Raw genomic sequence first — 20,872 nt, forward strand, 5'->3', positions numbered from 1 at the left:
TATATATATATATATATATATATATATATATATATATATATATATATGGTCTTGTCTTGAAATGTTTATTGTTATGGGGTGCCTGGGTGGCTCAGTCGGTTGAGTGTCTGTGTTTGGCTCAGGTCAGGATCCCAGGGTACTGGGGTCGAGTCCCACATCGGGCTCCCTGCTCAGTGGGGAGCCTGCTTCTCCCTCTCCTCCCCGCTTATGCTCTCTCTTGCTCTCTCATTGCTATCTCTGTCTCTCTCAAATAAATAAATAATATCTTTTAAAAAACATTTATTAAAAGTTTTCAAATGGATATTGCGCATTTTTTTAATGGATAGCAACAAAATTTGTTAGGTTGCAGGAGATCTTGTAGATTCTGTTGGCAGTGAGCAAAGTAGAATAAAGTGGACTGGCTTAAGCATTTAGAGTAATCTACATGAATGTCTGGAATCTGGTCCCATAATTACACTAAGCTTACTGTCTATGAATCTTTCATTTTTTCCCCTGAGGAGCAGGAATATTTTTTGAGGACTCTGGAGATATGGTGATTAGTATACTCTAAGAAGTCATAGTCTGGATGTTCTAAATGAGTCTCCATTACATCCAAGGAGGAATAGACATTTTCAGAGAGGGGGCTCAGACCAGGAACATTCAGCTCTCTGACAGTTATTTCAGAGGCAAAAGCAATTTCTACTGGAAACACAGCAGTCAGCATATCTCCCTAACACCAGTTCTCTGTCACACACCCCTAGATAATCTATTGCATTGACACCTTCGCGACAGCCTAGCCAAGCCTGCTGATGTGGGATCGAGATTTCCTGTGCACGCCAAGTTGGCCAAAACTTGGCAACAATCCTGAATTTGCTGAGAACAAAGCTTGTTAAAGCATCCTCTGTGTTGCAAAGGGTTTCAGAGTTATAAAGTAATAACAATTATTTTACCAACAACTTGATGAGTAAAGGAGGCTATATTTGCCTCAGTTTCACAGAGGAGATGCCAGGTCATCTATCTCAGCAATAAATTTAGTTTAATGGTCACCTGACTATATATGGGCAAAAGACACCAATGCTTGACATCATATTTGAGTGACACAGAGATCCAGAGACGGCATGCCCTCAACATCAGCCTCAGAGCTGGCACTTTGGTCCACAGAGCCACAGACCCTCTCTGAGGCCTGCAGGCTCTCCTCCATCAGTAAATGTTGATCTACTTGATCTTGAACCCTTGAGATGTTAAATTGAAAGTTGAAATATTTATAAATAAAACTAGGACCACCACATCCTGATTTGTAATTTAAAAAATTATTATGACAGAGAAGTTCATCTGAAAATCAACAAATTAGATACCAGAAAGATTATTAGTGTCATGACATAGGATTTTTTTTTTTTTAACTTTAAAAGCATTCTGCTTCAGAAGCATAAGTTTGGGGAACATCATTAATGCTAAAGGTTAGTATAGTAAGGGTCAACCCGCCCTTCCTTCCCCAATATCCTTGGGCAGTCCTGTTAGACTGCTGGGATGGAGGCACCATCAGTATGGCCAGCCTTTTGCTTTGGAGACAGCTTAAAAAATTTGGGTTTGCCTTGATGCTTGCCTGTTACTCATCTTCCCAGGTCATCCTCGATTTTTCAACCAGCTCTCTACTGGATTGGATATCATTGGTTTAGCTGGAGAATGGCTGACATCAACTGCCAATACCAATATGTAAGTTCCACATATTATTTTCATATAAGCAACCATGATATGTGATTATGGCTTGTTGCTTTAAAAGTGCACTTCCAATGGTTCTATAATAATTTATTACAGTTTTCCTAGTCATCTTTTCTCTTAAAATCTTTTAGCTTTATCACAGTTCTGATTTAATAGTAAATATTCGGGCGCCTGGGTGGCTCAGTCGTTAAGCGTCTGCCTTCGGCTCAGGTCATGGTCCCAGGGTCCTGGGATTGAGCCCCACATCGGGCTCCCTGCTCAGCGGGAAGCCTGCTTCTCCCTCTCCCACTCCCTCTGCTTGTGTTCCCTCTCTTGCTGTGTCTCTCTGTCAAATAAATAAATAAAATCTTTTAAAAAAAATAATAGTAAATACTCAATAAGCTATTTTTAATGAATAATGCAATTTAATAAGAACATGGTCGTGAGAAAGAATAATTCTAGCTTTCAGAATTTAGTGTGAAATTTCATGTTAAAAGACTCCATGTCCCTTAATGATGTATCTAAAGTGGTCCATTCCATATTTTGGAATATGATCTTGGTCCGTTTTCCTATCTAAGTAGATTGGTCCTCATCATTTAGGGTTATATTTCCTTTACAGTTAAAGCTGCCAGAGAGCCACAAACCAGTTTGATCAACCTATTGCTTACCTAAAAATTCTAAAACAAAATTCAACTGATAGTGATATATATTCCTTTCAAAGTAACTCATTGTTTTTCTAAATTTGACATTTTTTTCCATACTTGTTTGGGTTGACAAAGCCTTCATTCATTTCCAATTTCTTATACATTTATATGAAAGTGACTCTAAGGTCCTGGGGTGCAAGTACTTCCTGGGTAGTCTTGCAATCACCCCAGAATTTCCTCTACATACACATGCCCTCTTTGGAGACAAGGACGGGTTACCAGTTGATGGAGGGTCATTATACCCTACTTAGTACTGTCTTTTCTCTCAACACTGTGATAATATTTTAGGATTATCTATACACCCAGCCCATGGAACCACATTCTACTAAAATATCCAGGGGAAAATAATAAAACAAGTTTCTAACAATAATTCTTTAAATAGCTACATAAGAATTATATAAGTTTTAGTTACTGTGGAAATACTTAGAAAATAACCATCCACTTTTTAAGTTCATGGTAAAGTAGATTTGAAAAACAAATTTAGGTGAAAGGGGGATATTGTTTAAAATGAGAAATTCCATTTGATATCAAGATAGAATGTAAGTTATTGAAGTTCCAGGTATTCTATTTTTCTTAAACAAGCTACTACCAGCCACAAAACCTGAAAAGTCACTTTAAATTATACATTGGGGTGGCTGGGTAACACAGTTGGTTAAGCATCTGACTCTTGGTTTCGGCTCAGGTTGTGATCTCAGGGTTGTGAGATCAAGCCTCAAGTAGGATTCCACACTCAACACAGAGTCTCCTTAAGACTTTCCCTCTCCCTCTACCCTACACCTGCCCCTCCCGTGAGTTCTCATTCTCCCTCTCTCTCAAATAAATAAATAAATCTTTTTTTAAAATTATACATTGATACATGTGTGTGCCAAAGCTATTTAATGCTGTGACTCAAAATATCTAACTACATTCAGAAAAGTTTCTACTGGGGCACCTGGGTGGCTCAGTTGGTTAAGCATCTGCCTTTGGCTCATGTCATGATCCCAGGGTCCTGGGATCAAGCCCGCATCTGGCTCCCTGCTCAGTGGGGAGCTTGCCTCTCCCTCTCCCTCTGTTCCCCAGCTTGTGCTCTCTCTCTCTATCTCAAATAAATAAAGAAAATCTTAAAAAAAAAAAAAAAAAGAAAGAAAAGTTTCTATTAATTAAGGATTCCTGCTTTGTTTGCTAACTTAAAACAACAGTGACAAATTTTTTAAAAGCAAATGTGACAAGTGAAGCCTTTAGTGCTAAAAGGCACTAAAGATTAAATTAATTGGAAACAAAAATGATTTTCATGCTCCCTGTTTGCAAGTCATGGTTAACTTCATGGAGTGTCTGTGTTGGAGCACTGAGGCTATGAAGAGCCAAGAGGAATTGGGGTCAAAGATTCAAGTGCTTATATGGCCTCCTCTAACAAAAAACTTGCCTTTGCAACCTTTACTGTGGTATGATTTGTGAGATAAAATATATCAGCAAGCCCAGACATCATAATGTACTAATTATAACTTGAAAAAAGACACTAATGCTTAATTGGAGCATCTCACACTAAGGAACAATTTTAAATTGGGAAGTACAACTTTTTAATGAGAAAAGTAGAGTGAAAGGTATATATCCATTAAAGCCCAAGTACTCATATTAACATAGGCTCTGAATTCACTCAGCATCTTTAAGTGCATATATCCCAATCTCAAGGTAAATAAAAGGAACTCACTCTTTTGAACCGTTCATGACCAGATATTCTCCTAAAAGGCTTTTCTTCAATCAGAGAGATCTCACAAATTCTCCTTTTTGTGTGTGTTCATAAAATCAAGCCCCTTACTCTTTCCTTACCTCAGCTCAGCCATGAAACACTAAAATATGTCCCAGCCATCTGAGGTCAAGGCCAGTCCAACTAAATGGCACATAGTAATTGCAGCTGTACTGAACACAGTGGATATTTGTAAAATATGACCCAATTCCAGCAGATCGATAGAGAAGGTTATTTAAAATAGTGAAATGGTTTCTGTCAGTTCTAGAGACAAGGCATTGTCTGAAGAAGTAATAACTATTATCTAGAAATTGTTCTAAGTCCGTTCCCCTGGAAGATCATGAAATGTGGCAGCACTGTCAGAAGCTGATGCAGAAATTTGCTCCCTCAGGACAGTTTCTTCTCCAACTGGGGACAGTGTTCAAAATAAACCTGGGAAAGAATGACAAAAGGATTTGTCTTTGGCAGAGTAGGATTTAATTAGTGACATACTCATGTTGATGACCTGCACTATCATTGCATTTGGGTGGCACTGGAAATAGTAACAACTATATTCCTCAGTATAGTCTTTCAGAAAGAACTATCCAGGCTCCCAATTCAAGTAGCAAATTTTAAGGGATCTGACTGCTCACAGAAAGTAGAAAGAACGTTGATGTTCATGCTTTTACACCTGCCTGTGCATATAGCTTTGAGATCTATTCTTCCAAGCAAGGACCCAGTGAAGACCCAAAGAAGACTTCACAAATATGTAGTTATTCATGGCATGTTCAGCTCTTTTCTTCCAAAACAGGGCTCCTGAGCACAACTGTGCAGGCTGAGCAGTGCCCAAGTGCAAACAACAGCCTTCCCTCAAGCACCTAATGACAATACATAATCTCAATGGCAAGATCTATCACAGCCCTTTGTTATGAGGTTATGGTTTCAAGTATCCCGTGCTTTATTTTCATAGAAATTACACAGGAGAAATTTTCTGTGGGAGTTATCAGTCATTTTGTACTGCTAGGCAGGTTGTTAGAGAGGAACCTGCAGTAAGCAGATCTCGTTTGTCATAGAAAAGCAGCTGGGAGGTAAAAAGCCTGGGAATTCTGACTCTGAAACATACTGAGATCTTAAAGCAAATCACTGGATTTCTTTGAGCCTCAGTTCCTCCTTCAGAAAATGAGAGATAATAATATCCATCCTATAGAGTGGCTCTGAAGACTGGAGAAGGCGCCAGTCTTAAGTGCCCAGTGTATGCAAGGTGCAATGAACACACCTAGGAGGGGCAGCCACCACACAGGTCACTGTCGCCATTTGAGATGCCTCCCAGCTCTTTTGTTTCTGTATGTCATTATCTCTGGAAACCAGAGAGTCTCGCTAAGTTTCCCCTCAGACATGTTACCTTTTAAGGTGAAGATGGGCCACCTGCCACATCTGTAAGAAGGAGAAATCTAAGAGGAGTGTATAGTTAGAGAGTCCACATAGAAAACTATTTCTTTTTCTGATTAAAGAAGTTCCCAGTTTGACAGTCACCAGGGATCCAGGTTCCTTGTGACTTTCCAATCCATACTATAGCACATGGCTCTCATACTCAGAGTCACCTCATGGTGCAGGCTGGCTGCTGGAGCTCTAGCCATCACTTATGTGTTCCAGAATTAGGAGGGAGGGAGGGAAGGAGGGAAAGAGGGAGGAAGGAAGGAAGGAAAGGAGGGAGGGAGGGAGGGAGGGAGGGAGGGAGATGGAGGAAAGAAAGGAGAAGAGGGAGGGAGGGCAAGCGCTCAAAAAGGGAACACACTCTTTCCTTCTAAGAAACCTTTTCAGAAGTTCCACACAACAGTTCCCATAGCATCTCTTTAGCCAGAACTTAGTCCCATGGCCACACCTAGGGAGGCTAGAAAATGTAGTCTTTGATCTAGGTGAATTGCAACCCTGAATGAAGCAAGGGAAAATTGATACTGGTTAGCAACCAGCAAACTTTGCCACAAGAGAAATACAGCTTCTTAACGATTTGCCTTAGTTTGGAGTGAATCCCACTAAGAAGTTGAGTTGAACCACTAAAAAGGGCAGACCCACTACCCTACTCAGAACATAGAAAGTCTCTGAACTCTCCTTTAGAGTGTCACTCATGATCATCACCATCCTGTTTTGAGCCCTTACTTCCAATCCCATGTTCTTAACTTCATCCCACAGCCTTTTGCAGTTTTAACTTCTTGTTCTCTGATTCTGAAATGTCATCTTGTACTCTGGCTTTAGCATCTAACCAGCTTCTTTTGAATCCATATTTGACCTTTGATCTCTTGGCTTTATTTACTTTTCTCTGTCATGTAGGGAAAGGGTACCTAACTTGGAGTTCAGGTTGCAAGAAAAGAATCTCCTATAATACAAAAATGATGTCCATATCCTCATTTTCTTCCTGGAGAGAGGGACCATAGCTTTCCTAGGATTCCCAGAGGCTTCCATGACCCCAATTAAAAACCACTGCTGTAGGGTGAACTTCAAGGCCTTCTATAAGGCTTTGGGTATAAGCAGACTCCCAGTTGTTAACATGGTCCAGGATGGGAAGGAAGGATAAGAAAAGTGTCAGAAACAGAGAACGCTATGTTAGCCCATTTGTCAGGCTTGGCTGAGGATCAACAGCCATGGACCAATCTATCAGCTTCCAGAAGAGGATGTCAGGACTAACGCCGTGGATCAGAATAAGCTTGGTGTTAGCTATGGGATAACTGGTCCTTCAGACCCCAGCAGGGACTGTCAAAAGGATGCTGCAAGGCCAAGAAGCAGATGCTGGACTCATCCTAGTAAGTTTCCTCCTCAAGGCTGGGAATGGTGTCATAACATCTTCGTCTCCTCAGTACGTAAGATGCCACCTAGCAGAGAATAGTCACTCAATATGTATTTATTGAACAAAACTGAGAGACAAATTTAGGAACTGGGTACCTGGTACAGATAAGAAAACTGAAACAGATGAGATCAAATAGTCTCATGGTCAAACTCTCTAGACTCTTCCGCCTAATCCTGAGAGTAGTGGCCATGTTCCTGGTCCTTACGTGGAATCACTAATTCATACAAACCTAGGATCTAAATTGATTTAAATCATGAAGTGGACCAACCCCCTGGCCTTCAGTGCCATCCCTTCTCCCTTCCCCATGTGGTTCCTGCCTGGCCATCTAACACGGACTTGACTCCCACTCAGCTTTCATCTAATCCTTGATAAGGTTCTGATATTATGGTGTGTGATTCCATTTGTTCCTTGCCTTTTCCCAGGGAAATTCCAGCACACACGCCACCAGTACCTCTCCACCATGCAAACATTTTTGCCATTCCAACATTTCCAAAACTCAGTGGCACTATTGATACCACGTTTGTTCAAGAATGGTTGGAAGCACATCATGAGTTTGCCTCTTGGGTGCACTCAGCAGCACAGGCTAAACCAGGAATCCTTCTCTTCTTCTTCCTTTATCAGGCCATCAGACATGAGGGAGTGTTGGTTGCTACGGTGATGGGGCTCAGAGCAGAACCAAAGCATGATTGTGACCTCCAGAGGTGATGGTAACTGAACACATGATTTCCAAGGGTCTTCCTCCTAAATTTCAAGGGTCCTCCCAAGGAAAATGGACATATTCTTTTTGGAAACAAAATTCTTCTACCAACAGATATATCCTGAGTGTCCTCCAGGATCTCTTTGTCCTCTTTTACCACCAAGTGATTAATTTGATGGCTTCCCCCCAACTCCATGATTAAAACTTAGTAGCTTCACCTGTGTCTTATTGTACAATTGTTACCTCATCCTTGCAAATAGCTTTTCTAAATCATTAAGCCAGCAAGAATTCCCATTAGTCCTCAGCATTGGTGTTCAGCCCAAACACCCTAATCAATGGTAAAGTCTCCCCATATCACTTGGCTGAGTCAATCTAGGAATCTCTCTTCAGCAAGCATGGTCTGAGCCGAGCCCACTGGCTTTAATGCTTAAGAAGACCAAACAAAAAGCAGAAAGACAAAGAGCCTCAGAGTCAGTAAATATCTTTTTGTTTTCTGGCTTAATTTTCTATGGATGGGCCTTCTTTGAATTCTCTTAAGCCCTATCCTTGGTAACACAATCTTGTTTCAATGATTAGTCTATTTGACTGTGCTTCTGTTCTCAATTGCTTTGAGAAGAGTATGGCTTGCTACTTCTAAATCGGTTTGTTAGAAGACAAAGCTAGCCTACCAGGATATCTGATAGCCTGCAGTTAGCTGTGTATGCCAGTTGACTATCTTCTTATTATTTATAATTGGTAATTAGAAAATCATCACTTATAATTATTCTTGACGGATACTGACTTCAGAAATTATAGAAACATAGCTGTCCTTGGGGATTATCAGTAGAAAAACCATGTAGATAATTATATTGAGATCTTTAAAACCTGGGTCAATATTTCCAATTAGATTCACAGTTAGCGTTCAGATGTTTACATTGTTTTTAAAAGATAGATTTTGGCTCTGGGTTTTATAGATTCTACAAGTATGAAACTGGCAGTCGGTTTCGGTCAGTTGCAAACCAATTTTATGTAGATCTTAGAATACATTTTTTCAATTAACATTTGCATCATCTTAGATCTTAGAGGTGAAGGAGACCCAGGAAAGTCATTTTCTTTCCTTCTATTTTTCTGGGTGGACCACATCTAAGACATTCCATTCAGATAAAAATCTATTTTGTTGATGAGAAAGCACAGAGCAGGCACTTCCACCACCTCTCTAGGTAACCCCGGCTGGTTTCTGATATTTTATGATTGGTGACTTACTGCATTTCCAGGAAATAAATGTTTTAGGGGTTTTGAATACACCTTTTTTTAGAACCCAAGTACAAGTACTAAACCTATCATCTGTGTTCCCCAAACAAGTGGTATGACTTCTGTGTGTTCATTTTTTTTCTCACCACCTTTTCAGGTTTACATATGAAATTGCACCAGTATTTGTCCTCATGGAGCAAATAACACTTAAGAAGATGAGAGAGATAGTTGGATGGTCAAGTAAAGACGGTGATGGGATATTTTCTCCTGGTATGTTTCTCTTCTCTTTCCCTGACTCTCCTCAAGATTTGTAGAACACTAAACGTAAAGTGAGTTTGTGAAAGAATACCGACCTTAAAAGATATTTTTTTCAATACTCCTGCCCTGTCTTTGTCAGGGCGAAGGCTAGCAAGAATACTGCATACTGTGTGCACTGTCTAACAGAGCTTGTGCCTCAGCTGTATAAGCTGACAAAGGTTGTGTTCAAATCATGCTAAACAACTAGTCCGTCAAGAACAATTTGCTTAGTCTGGGAATCAGTGAATCAACATTATCAACTGACTAACCAATTTCAGCCAAAATAGTGTATCTACTTTGACTCTTTAGTTTGATGTAAATACAATAAGAATCTTCAAAACAAGGACAGATATTCTTGAAGGTAAGAAGCACTGTGGGGTGGTGTCAGAGCAGCATGATTGTGTACAAGGGGAAGAAAAGAAATAAGAATTACAATTGTCCAGGCAATTCAAGTTGGCCGTGAATTTGCCTGTTTAATTGTCAAGGAATTGCCAGACATATCTAGTTACCTCCATTCTCCTTGTGATCTTTATTTAAGTAAAGACAAGTTTAGTTTTATTTTAATAAACTTAGAGCTCTCCCAAATGACTCAATAACTCAGTTGAGCTATTCTTTGAGGAGAGTATCCAGGCAATGTCACTGTTTCCTTCTGTAGGCTCCATTACTCTCCCTTTTTCTGTCTTTCTGACTCAGAGAATAGATTCATCTTTGTTCAGTAAATAGATGGAGCAGAATGTCAAAGCAGGAAAGTTGTAACTCACCTGTCTCTTTGCAGCCACTGCCATTGCCACCTCTTATATCTCTGTCTAGGCTTCAGGTGGAATGGGCCTTGGAGTACATGAATCACCTCCAGCCAAATTGCCTAGATGGCTTTGGTAATGAGTGTGACTACTCGTATTCCCAAGGACCAGAGGGAAGCCTGGCAATAGGGAAGCCAGCAAAACCTATCAGGATATTGTCCCTCCCCTTTCTGCCTCCCTTGTCTCTTAAGACACCAGCTCGGTCTTCGTTATTAGAAACAATAATGATGGAGCTTCATACCTCCCAATGTATCCGCTTGCTCATAGGGGGAGCCATCTCCAACATGTACAGCATCATGGCCGCTCGCTACAAGTTCTTCCCGGAAGTTAAGACAAAGGGCATGGCGGCCATTCCCAAACTGGTCCTCTTCACCTCGGAACACGTGAGTTGGGTGCTCTTGCTTGTGGATTATGGTGTTTTACAAGGGACTGTCTAATTTCTAACCTCAATCCTCTGTTTGTTGCAGAGTCACTATTCCATAAAGAAGGCTGGAGCTGCACTTGGCTTTGGAACTGACAATGTGATTTTGATAAAGTGCAATGAAAGGTAGGCAGGGGAGAGTGAATATTAGGTTCTTGATGTATTAAATGTGTTCATCTGTTAAATTTGTTTTATTGTGCTTAAGCACTGACTCAGTACAGTGTGCCAAGCTGCTAATGGTCTGTTGAAAATATCCGATTAAATTACTTTTTGCTGCTGCTGAAGTTTCTTTCATGTGCAATCTCATTGATTCTTCATTTTAATTTCTCTTCCTTTTAAATAATTATAGAGGGAAGATAATTCCAGCTGATTTAGAGGCAAAAATTCTTGATGCCAAGCAAAAGGTATGTACTCTGTGGTGCACTGAAACTCTGGTGAATACAAATTTTTAAAAATATCTTCTTTCTTCCCTAGACAATAAAAGTCTTTGATAATATAAGAGGTAATTTTATTGTGTTTCTAAAATTATAATGTCAGGTATTTGCTTATTTCCAATTTGAGATGATTCCACCTTAAACCTGTGTCTATACAATGTCATTTTTTTTTTTAAATGAGAAACTCAGTCTTAATTAAGCCACTTTTCCTATCTTTATTATGCCAAATGATTAGTTTGATGTACTTCAATAAATCCACTACCCAATCATCATGAAGATACAGCCTAATTGAGCTTTTTACTTGCTACTTGTTAGGTATAGTCTCATTTTAACAAATACCATTTTAGCTTAGGCTTCTGTTTAGCAGAGTGCTTCCATGCCTTGGCAGATGGCCCATGGTACTTGGTGAATCTAGCCTCAATAAATTCTATTAAACAACAACAACAAAAACCTGACAGAACAGATGTATCCACAAGGCACTGCCAGGTAGCTATCAGGCATTTACCAACTCGTTGTTTTGGTTACATCCTTGTACCTCATTCTCTAGCCTTAGCTGTTTGCTGGTCAGTAGAGGAGATGGATGGAAATCTCACTAGGACTGAGCAACGGGCATGGGTGGAGCTGAGCTTGAAAAAAACCTAGGACTCCTAGATTCTCCCAAGCCTGTCTTAGCCGTATTACTCCACTCACTCGCGTATTTCTTGTTCACGTGAAAATTTTACTGTGTCGACTATTCGTGAATGTTTCAGCTTCCACTGTGTTTTAAATAACCAAACAATGCCTCAGTATAATTATTACATCAATACCCTTAGAGCAACACAGCTTCTAAAATGTATAAGACCCAGATGATGTTCAGAGCTACCCGCCCATCACTTCAAACACTTATTATTACTCTTTCCTGCTTTCCTCTTTGCCGTAGAACTTATCGCTGTTGAACATACTGTGTATTTTGCTGCTTTAATTTTGTTTGTTGTCTGTCACTCCCCACTAGAATGTTAGCTCCATGAGGACAGAAATCTCCATCTGTTGTGCTCACTGCCGTAGTCCTCTACAGCTCAGCAAACAGGGCCTGGCGCATAAATGTTGCTCAAAAGCTATTTGTTGAACGAATGAGTAAATGGACCAACAGAGAATTCTCCCAGATACCGTATCTGACAGCACATCGGCTTAGCTGATCTCTGTTAGAAAGAAAGGCTATTGCAGCTCTTCTACTTCATGTGGAAAGGAGAGGGTTAAAAAGACTCATCAGCCTGTCTTTCTTCCCTTGTAGGGATTTGTTCCTCTCTATGTCAATGCAACTGCTGGTACGACGGTGTATGGAGCTTTTGATCCAATACAGGAGATTGCAGATATATGTGAGAAATATAACCTATGGCTACATGTCGATGTAAGTGCTATCACTCACAGTGTAGCCAGTCCATTAGGGGGTGGAAACCGCTCTGCTTTACAATTTGCTGCAAGCTTCTCCCCATGCCCCAGCCAGCCCTCTCTCTACGTCCCATCAGCTCGCCCTCCTGTGGCCTCCAGCTGGCCATTCATGATGGGTACATACTACAGGCCTGTACATCATCTAGGACTCATCCGGCTCCTCCCTGGCCCATCGCTGTCTTCTGCGGTCCTTGTGAGAATACAGTCCCCCTCACCTTTCCAGGAAGCTTGTGTCTAGATAAATGGCTACAGAGTGGAATATAGCTGGTTTCGGAGGGAAAAAAAAGTATAAGCTACAACATATAGAAAGTAGCCATGAATCCAGACACTCAGCTGCCTGCCTTCAGTCTAGCCATCTATGACCCTTTAAAAAAAAAAAAAACCCATGTATCTGCATGTAGGAAAAATATGGCCCTATAGGAAGGTGTTATCAACAAAGAGATTTAGTCCCAAATTTTCCTAGGAACATAAAAGGTACATTTTCCACATGTGAGACTGGGTGTATTTTTTCCTTTTTCTCTCTCCATTCTCTTATGGGTATAACTTCTCACAACTGGACAGTTGGGTAATTTGCCCGACTGTTGAGCACATGACCAACAAAGGCTGTTGTTGTGGCATGTGGTGTCCCAAGCCGTTCAGTAAACATGCATCAGCGTACCCACAAAAATGTCTCCCTGTTGTGGGACCTCCGAGCCTGGCAGAGTTGCTGCTTTCTGACTTTTTTTCAGGAGCCCTTAGAATTCTACCCTAGGGAGAATTGGATGGCAGGCTCCAGTCCTTTGGGTCACTTCCAGAGCCATGGTGGGGCTCACTGAGCGTCCTTGGCTTTCCACAGGATGCTGGGCCCCCTTGGGTCTTGGCACCCCAGGCTCAGACCCGATTTATCTGTATCATTCGCACAGCCCCTCTGCGGTTAACCTGGAGGAACTTTTGATGAAGAAGTGACAGATGATAAATAATTACAACTGCCACTGGTTGAACAATCAATTGTGGGTTCCTTTTGTCAAACAAACTCATGCTTTTCACCATTTACGTTCTCTTTCATATTTTACTAGAGGTGTGGAGTGATTGGTTTGTGAGTCTTAAATGTCACTGCTCCCCCTCCCTCCCCTGTCTCTGTCCTCACAGGCTGCCTGGGGCGGCGGGCTGCTCATGTCCAGGAAGCACCGCCACAAACTCAGTGGCATAGAAAGGTAAGGGCCTGAACTCAGGGCCGCCTTTCATCCAGGCCGTCAGACGTGCTGGGCCGCCCCGTCCACTGATGTTCCCCACCCTGATTCCCAGCGTCTTACTTCCATCAGACTAGGTCCACCTTAGTTCAGTAGGCATTTACTGAGCAATTATTGTATGCTAGGCCCTGGGAAATCAAAAATGATTCCCAGTCAAACGAGTCCTCAGTGAGTTCACCATTTAGAAAGAGAGAAAGATAAGTAAACAGTGACAACACAATGTGGTAAGCACGACAGACGTGATTGCTAGGTGGCCAGCTGGTAGAGAAGAGAAAGTAAGCAGTGCAGGGATCTAGAGGCTAAGGGAGAGTTTGCCAAGGGCACAGAAAGGGGCCCGGATTCAGTCCACTCTTCTCTCTCATTAAATTTACTGCTGAGAGTGGGGTAGTTCTAACTAATGTAGTTGATCTAACTCAGTTGATCAGTTGATCTAACTAATTTATTTTCTTGCTCACCATTTAAGTTCAGTGGGTGGTTCTAAGCTAAATATGATTTTTTTTCCCTAACCCATTCTACTTTTTATTTTTTCTGGCCCAGTATCGGAGCCATTTCTGCACAAGCTCCCAAACTGAAGCCCCCCCTTTGTTCCCTGTTCTTCTCAATCACTGAGTTTATTTGGTTGGCGGTCAAAGCCTTTGGCATGTTTGGATCTTGCACCCATTGCAAATGGCAGTCCCCTCTCCTGTCACCTACAGGGGCTGAAGAGGCAAAGAAGATTACCCAGAGGAGCACTGAGGCATCGAAACCCATCTGGGCTTTTCCCAAGTCATTCACTGCTGCCAGGACACCCCTACCTTGACCTAGGAGAACCAGGCCCCTACCCCACCAGCTAGAATTAGAACCATTTCTTGTGTTCACTTGCTAACCTGGCACATTTCGTGTCAGGAACAGAAGCTTCTGATCAGAGAGAATGTAGTCATAAACCAAACATGATTTTAACCTGACTCCAAAGATTTGATCCAAAACGAGCTCACTTTGATTCATTTATTCATTAAGCAAATATTACTGAGCACCTGTCATGAGCCAGGCAGGCATGGATGTGAATACTCAGTTACCTGCCTTCAGTCTAGCCATCTATGGCACTTTTCTAAAAAAAATGTGTATCTGGTACACGTAGGAAAAATAAGGCAGTATCTAGAAGGTGTTATCAACTAAGAGATTTACCTTCCTGAAGCTTACCATCCAGTGAGCTAGCTGTTCATAAACAAGGAGATATTCAGTCTGCCTCATAGTAAAGAAAAATAAAGGAGGGTAGTAAGGACAAAGGCATGCCATTTGAGACAGGGTAGTCAGAGGCCTTCCTGAGGATGTGACATTGCAGTGGATACTGGGATAAAAGGAGACAGGAAGCAAGGATACATAAAAGAGTATTCCAGGTGGTGGAAGGGCAAGTATGAAGGCCCTGGGGTAGGACTGTTCTTGGCAAATTGGAGGACCATCAAAGAGGCCAGTGTGGCTGGAGCAAAGTAGAAGAGGTGAGAGCAGAGTGAAGTGGAGAGGTGGGCTGGGAGCAGGGAAAACCCACCAGTGGCTTCTCTCACAGCAAGGACTCTGGCTTGAGTTTCAGTTATCTCTACTGTGCCTCTTCCCTTCAGTTTTGGAAGGCCAGGATCAAGGTGGGTAGGACGGACTCTTTGAAGCATAATTATACGACCCTGTGACTTGGAGGATAATATACTAAATGTAGATGAGCCAGTCCAATTCAACTTTAGATTTCTCAGGCAATTTCCATTTTCCATCTTTGAGTCCAGGAAAACCTGAAACATTTTGCACAGATCTTTCTAACATTTTAAAGCACATACGTCTTCTAAAAGAAATTGAATCCATATCATGTCTTGTTACTTTATACTTGGAACAGCAAAGAACCATTTACTTCTGACCTCTAAGACATTCAAAAAACCATTTAAGACATTTTATGAGATCTAAATAAAAAATTTTAGGGCACCTGGGTGGCTCAGTTGGTTAAGCAACTGCCTTCGGCTCAGGTCATGATCCTGGAGTCCTGGGATCGAGTCCCACATTGGGCTCCCTGCTCAGCGGGGAGTCTGCTTCTCCCTCTCCTGCTCCCCACTCTTGTGCGCATGCGCTCTCTCTTATTCTCTCTCTCAGATAAATAAATAAAATCTTTTAAAAAATATTTAAAAAAAAATTTTAATGACTCAGTGAATGATAGCTATGAGAAAATTGATTAAATCCACTACCTTTTAAATATGGCCCGACACTGATGATTTTTACTGTGATAAACATTTAGTCACCTTTTTAAAGAATTCTTCACAGGTCTCTTTCACAAAGGTTATCGTACTATGTGCAAAGGCGAAAAGTACTTCAGGCTTACTTCTCCATCTAGAGGACCTCACCAAGATGAAGAGGTTAAAAATTCACAGCAAGGATTTAGCTCTAGGGAGAACAGAGGCAGTGTAATTCAGAGCTGTATCTGGGGAAAATATCCTTCACAGGTATGAAAGTGGGGCCAGGCTGTGGGCCAGGCCATTGGGAAGGAGTCTGTAAACCACTGAAGCAAGTTACCCTGTTTTAGGCAGCAGGCACTCGACTTAGTTGTCTCTGGAATGGCTTAGCCAGCGTGCTCCTTAACCGTTTTATTGTGTCTGAACGACTGATATGGTTGCTAGGAAACCCTGCTTGTTCAGCCATCACTGCAACCTACACTGGCAAGATCCTGCTCATTTGGCACTTCAACAATGCTGCTAAGGAGTCAAAATCTAGAGTTATCCAAGTGATCCCTGCTTTTAGGTGTCACTCTTCATGCTTCCTCATCGCCAGCCCATTTGATAAATAAGGACAGGAAGGCAGAGGGAAGCCAGGGTCCGCTGCCAAGAAGGAGGCAGGCTGGTGGAAGGGTTATGAGCGCTGGCTCTGCAGTCCGACTCCCTGGACTTGAATCTTGGCTCTGGCACTGCCCGGCTGTTTGACTTTGGGTGATGCATTTAACCCTTTCATGCCTCGGTTTCTCCATGTAAAACCCTACATCATAGGGTTGTTGTGAGAATTAGATATTCCAGGAGTGGTTATTAGCGTTTTGTATGTGTCTACTCATTTATCCTTTATTAACTTATGGGAGGGAGACACTATTCCCCCCCCCCCCCATTTTACTGATGGGAACACTGAGGCACAGAGGAGTTAGGTTACTTGCCCAAACTCGCCAATGTCAAAGCCAGGATTCAGGCTTGGACAGTCCGGCTCCAAAGCCTGAGTTCCCAACCACCATACCATACTGATATAATGCCCGTAAAGCTCTTAGAACAATAGGACACATAATAAACGCTCTTCATGAATGTTAGCTATTATTAATAGCGGTTATTTAGAAGAGGCAGTCTGCAACGTAGGACCCTGAGACTGCCTGCAAAATATTTGTTTACTGTTTGATTAGCCAATCTGGGGGAGTAGGCATCGAAAACGTATATACCGACTCCAGTTGCAACAGGTGGCGTTTTCCTCAAGAGGACAGTTGCCTCTCGCTGACTCCTGCACCTTCTCCTCAGAGTGCATCATGTGCTTCTTTCAGGGCCAACTCAGTCACCTGGAACCCTCACAAGATGATGGGCGTGCTGTTGCAGTGCTCTGCCATTCTTGTCAAGGAAAAGGTCTGTACCTCCTCCAAAGATGAGCTGGCAGCCTGAATGTCCTTTACGAGGCACAAGAGGAGAAAAGCGTGTTTTCGTTCTGGTCTGGATTTGGTTTCCTGTACTTGACAAACACGCAAGATTGACAGCCCCATTGAAACTACCATTGCAGTTCTTTCCTGCCCTTGTCTCTGAGCCTACAGCCAGCTCGTGCCTCCTCTTGGCTCTTGCCCTCTACTGCCCTTCCTACTGTTCAGCGCTCAGGGCCTTTTAAGTGACGGAAACTGTAAGGACGTTATTTCATTGCTCATTCCTTCCTGTTTGTACAAGCAAAAGTGAGCGCCATTGGGTGAGCCACCAACCCTCACCTCAGTGAACACAAAAAGTGCTCCCTAAACATACTACAAATTCTTAGCATGCGTGTGTGGTCCCAAGAGCTGAAGTAAATTAGGCAGAACAACAACTGCAAATGTCAACTTAGAACAATAAGGAATGTTGACTAAAAAGCTTCTGTAAACAAGTTAGTTCTTTAAGTGTCTAATAATAGGACCCTGCTTTCAAAAGCATTGTTGCTCCAATAAAATGTGTGTACACTGAGGCATTCCAAAAATCTGTCTCCAGCTTGTAGGAGCCAGAACCTGCCCAAGCCCTTTACTACTTTCCTAATAGAGTGTCTGTTAACATTACAGGAGATCCTGGAAAAGTCTAGAAGACTTGGGGAGGGGGGCACTTTGGGGGAGGGAAATTCTTCACAGCATGAGACTGTTCCACCTGCGCAGGGAGTTTATATCCCCAACCCTTGTCCGCTGAATGCCATAGAACTTCCCAGTCTTGGAAACAACCCGAAACACCCCAAATGCTCCCTAGAGGGGACGGTGGGTCCCTTCTTGTAAGCATTTGAGACTAAAAAATCATTTTCTAGTCAGAGTGACAGAGAGAAAGGGGCAGAAGTTTTTCCAAGGGTGGTTTTCGAAAAAGATATCAGAACAAATGCAAGGTCTTATGAAGACATTAGAAGAAAGGTTGCATGCGATCCCAAGTTCCTCCTTCCCACCAGCCCTGTTTCAAAGCCATTCACATCTCTGACCGACGAATACAGATGCAAGCTTGTCTTGATTTTCATGATAGGGTATACTCCAAGGATGCAACCAGATGTGTGCCGGATACCTTTTCCAGCCAGACAAGCAGTATGATGTCTCCTATGACACTGGGGACAAGGCAATCCAGTGTGGCCGCCACGTGGACATTTTCAAGTTCTGGCTGATGTGGAAAGCAAAGGTACAAAGGAGAGAATTCAGGACATAGAGCAGAAATGCAATTTGCAGAGGCTGGCTGGCAAAAGAGAGGCAAAGATATATCACAGATAATTTAATATGTGTGTAATCAATATCTAGATAATTGAGCTAACTGTATTTGCTTTGTTTGCAAATGAGATCACTTTATCCCTTATGTCAGAATCTCCCTCCTTCCATTCAGTCTCCTCAATTTGAATTAACATGGAGTTTTCTTGTAACTTTCTCTTGTAACAACTAAAAATTTTGCCAAGATAAGGACTTTCTCCATAATCCTTAGGGATGCTGAAATTATTTAGTGCAGATGTAGAGAAAGAGAGATAAAATTACTGCATTATTCTATGCAGAACCCTGAATTTCTTTATGAGGCTTCAAATCATGGGAGATATGCGACAGTTTTTAGTTCTATTAAATAATGGCTTTCCCATTATTTGTACTTTATATGCTATTCTGGAAAACTGCATACTTTATTCTGAGAAATCCTACTGCTAGACTAAGGCATACTGCATCTGCATTCATCAACCTTTCGGATTGCATTTCTGTGTCTAAAAAAAAAAAGCAAACTATTGGAATCTCCCCCTAAATATGGGTGAGGGAGAGGATTGCCATTTCGGCTATTTGTTTCAAAAGTATGCAGTCAACTAAGGCAATTTTGATTTCACAGCTTTATTATGCAACCATTGTTTTTATTTACCTACTGTAGAGTAATTTTAATAATTTCCACATTTAAGATTATATCTACTAATACCAAAATAACAAAGTTTTCCAGCAAAACATCTAATCAAATGTTTTTTCTGTAGGAAGGATTTGATGGATTATTAGTTTTCTTCTTCATTAAGTCATTTTGTTTTAATATAGAAATAGTCTGATTTCTACCACAAAGTAATCATAGGTATTTTAAGCATATAAATAGCCATGAATTGCAACAAGAGAAAGAGCCCTATCATTTAGAAATATAATGACCATATGGCCTACATCAGTAATTTATGTCTTCATTTTGCCTAACAATAACCTCTTGAACCATCTGCCAGGAGTTTGGCGCATAGTGCATTGGTTGCTGAGGTGGGACCCCAGTGCGGGCTTCTTTCTCAAGTGGAAAGTGGACTGGCCAAGGGACACCTGCATGGCTCAGTTGGTTGAGCATCTGCCTTCAGCTTAGGTCATGATCCCAGGGTCCTGGGATCGAGCCCTGCATTGGGCTCCCTGCTCAGCGGGGAGTCTGCTTCTCCCTCTGCCTGCCGCTCCCCCTGCTTGTATACGTGTGCTCTCCTCTCTCTCTCTTTCTCTCTCTCTCTGCCTGACAAATAAATAAATAAAATCTTTCAAAAGGAAAAAAAAAATAAGAAAGTGGACTGGCCAAGGTATCACACTCAGCAGTGACTACTTGGGGAGGCTCATGCTTTGCCTGTGTTGGATTCTGCCCAAGTCCATTAACAATCCACAAGCCAGCCTTGTGCATCTGCTCACCTTGCTAACACCGACCCACTCAACAACCCCCATGCCGCTGTTATTAATCAGCCATGCTGGCTTTTGAAACTTGAGCTCAGCCAGTTTGTCAATAGCTAGAGCTACTACTGCAATCTCAGGGCATGTACTCAAACCAATGGCTTCCCCACCTGCCTGCCTGCCTGGCACCGAAAAGAAATGATACTGTGTTATGTGCAAGGTAGCCTGCCAGGGAGTATGGGGACATGCTTGGCTAGGACTTACGGTTGGGGAGGTGGGTTCTAAAGTAGTATTTCACAAACTCTGTGGTGAAGAACCAGTTGTTGTTGTTGTTTAACCTATCATGGACCAATACAATAAATGATGATGAATTGCTGGAAAAATGAAAAAACTATATAAAGTTTAAACATCAATTTTTAAAACTAGAGTCAGTAGACATAAAATTACTCTGTCAAAATGCTATTAAAATTTCTTACTGCTTAATCTCATTTCTGTTCTCACATTTGCATGCGCCAGTTACAGTTTGTGGACAGCTACACTTTGAGTAGCACTATTCTAAAGCAAACTAACAATAGGCTTCAGGTCCCGGCTGTGAGTAACTAGAAGGAAGCTAAAAGTCCTATTGAGACTAACTGCCCAGAGCTAGAGTACCTTCCAAAGAGAGTAGATGTGCTTCCTTTTACTGTTTTCGGTGCTGTGAAGAAACTGTACTCATTTAATTAGGTAGCTCTTCCTAACCATCTCCAAGAATACTCTTATGTGTAACTCCAATAGACAAGGTCAGCATAGCTTTCTCAATTGCTCATTGCAGGAAAATGCAACCCATCACCAACCAACATGACTTTTCTTTTTCTAAACCAGGGCACAGTGGGATTTGAAAATCAGATCAACAAATGCTTGGAACTGGCTGAATACCTCTATGCCAAGATTAAAAACAGAGAAGAATTTGAGATGGTTTTTGATGGGGAGGTAAGTTGTCATCATGGACTAGATACACAGCATTTCCAGAAAATCTAATGAGGGATGCTCCTGAAGCCATATTTTCCCACATTGCCAGAAGCTGCTTCTGAATTTTTATTTTTATGTACTCTT

At 41.8% G+C, this 20,872-nt stretch overlaps 1 protein-coding gene across 2 annotated transcripts in view; it reads left to right on the plus strand.

Annotated features, from left to right (window-relative positions):
- GAD1 (glutamate decarboxylase 1) overlaps positions 1–20,872 on the plus strand; it is a 40,946-nt gene that overhangs the window by 16,661 nt on the left and 3,413 nt on the right. Inside the window, exons 6-15 of one of the 2 annotated variants that reach the window (XM_021702751.1) lie at positions 1,602–1,692; positions 9,010–9,122; positions 10,217–10,332; positions 10,417–10,496; positions 10,720–10,774; positions 12,075–12,191; positions 13,361–13,425; positions 16,985–17,063; positions 18,171–18,320; positions 20,642–20,749. In XM_021702751.1, the coding sequence (XP_021558426.1) occupies positions 1,602–1,692; positions 9,010–9,122; positions 10,217–10,332; positions 10,417–10,496; positions 10,720–10,774; positions 12,075–12,191; positions 13,361–13,425; positions 16,985–17,063; positions 18,171–18,320; positions 20,642–20,749 (974 nt within the window). Of the gene's footprint in view, positions 1–1,601; positions 1,693–7,546; positions 7,584–9,009; positions 9,123–10,216; positions 10,333–10,416; positions 10,497–10,719; positions 10,775–12,074; positions 12,192–13,360; positions 13,426–16,984; positions 17,064–18,170; positions 18,321–20,641; positions 20,750–20,872 lie in introns of those variants that run through there. The other variant, XM_021702752.1, reaches the window with a different exon arrangement.

Source organism: Neomonachus schauinslandi, chromosome 3 (genome assembly GCF_002201575.2).
Source record: "Neomonachus schauinslandi chromosome 3, ASM220157v2, whole genome shotgun sequence".
Classification (NCBI taxonomy): domain Eukaryota; kingdom Metazoa; phylum Chordata; class Mammalia; order Carnivora; family Phocidae; genus Neomonachus; species Neomonachus schauinslandi.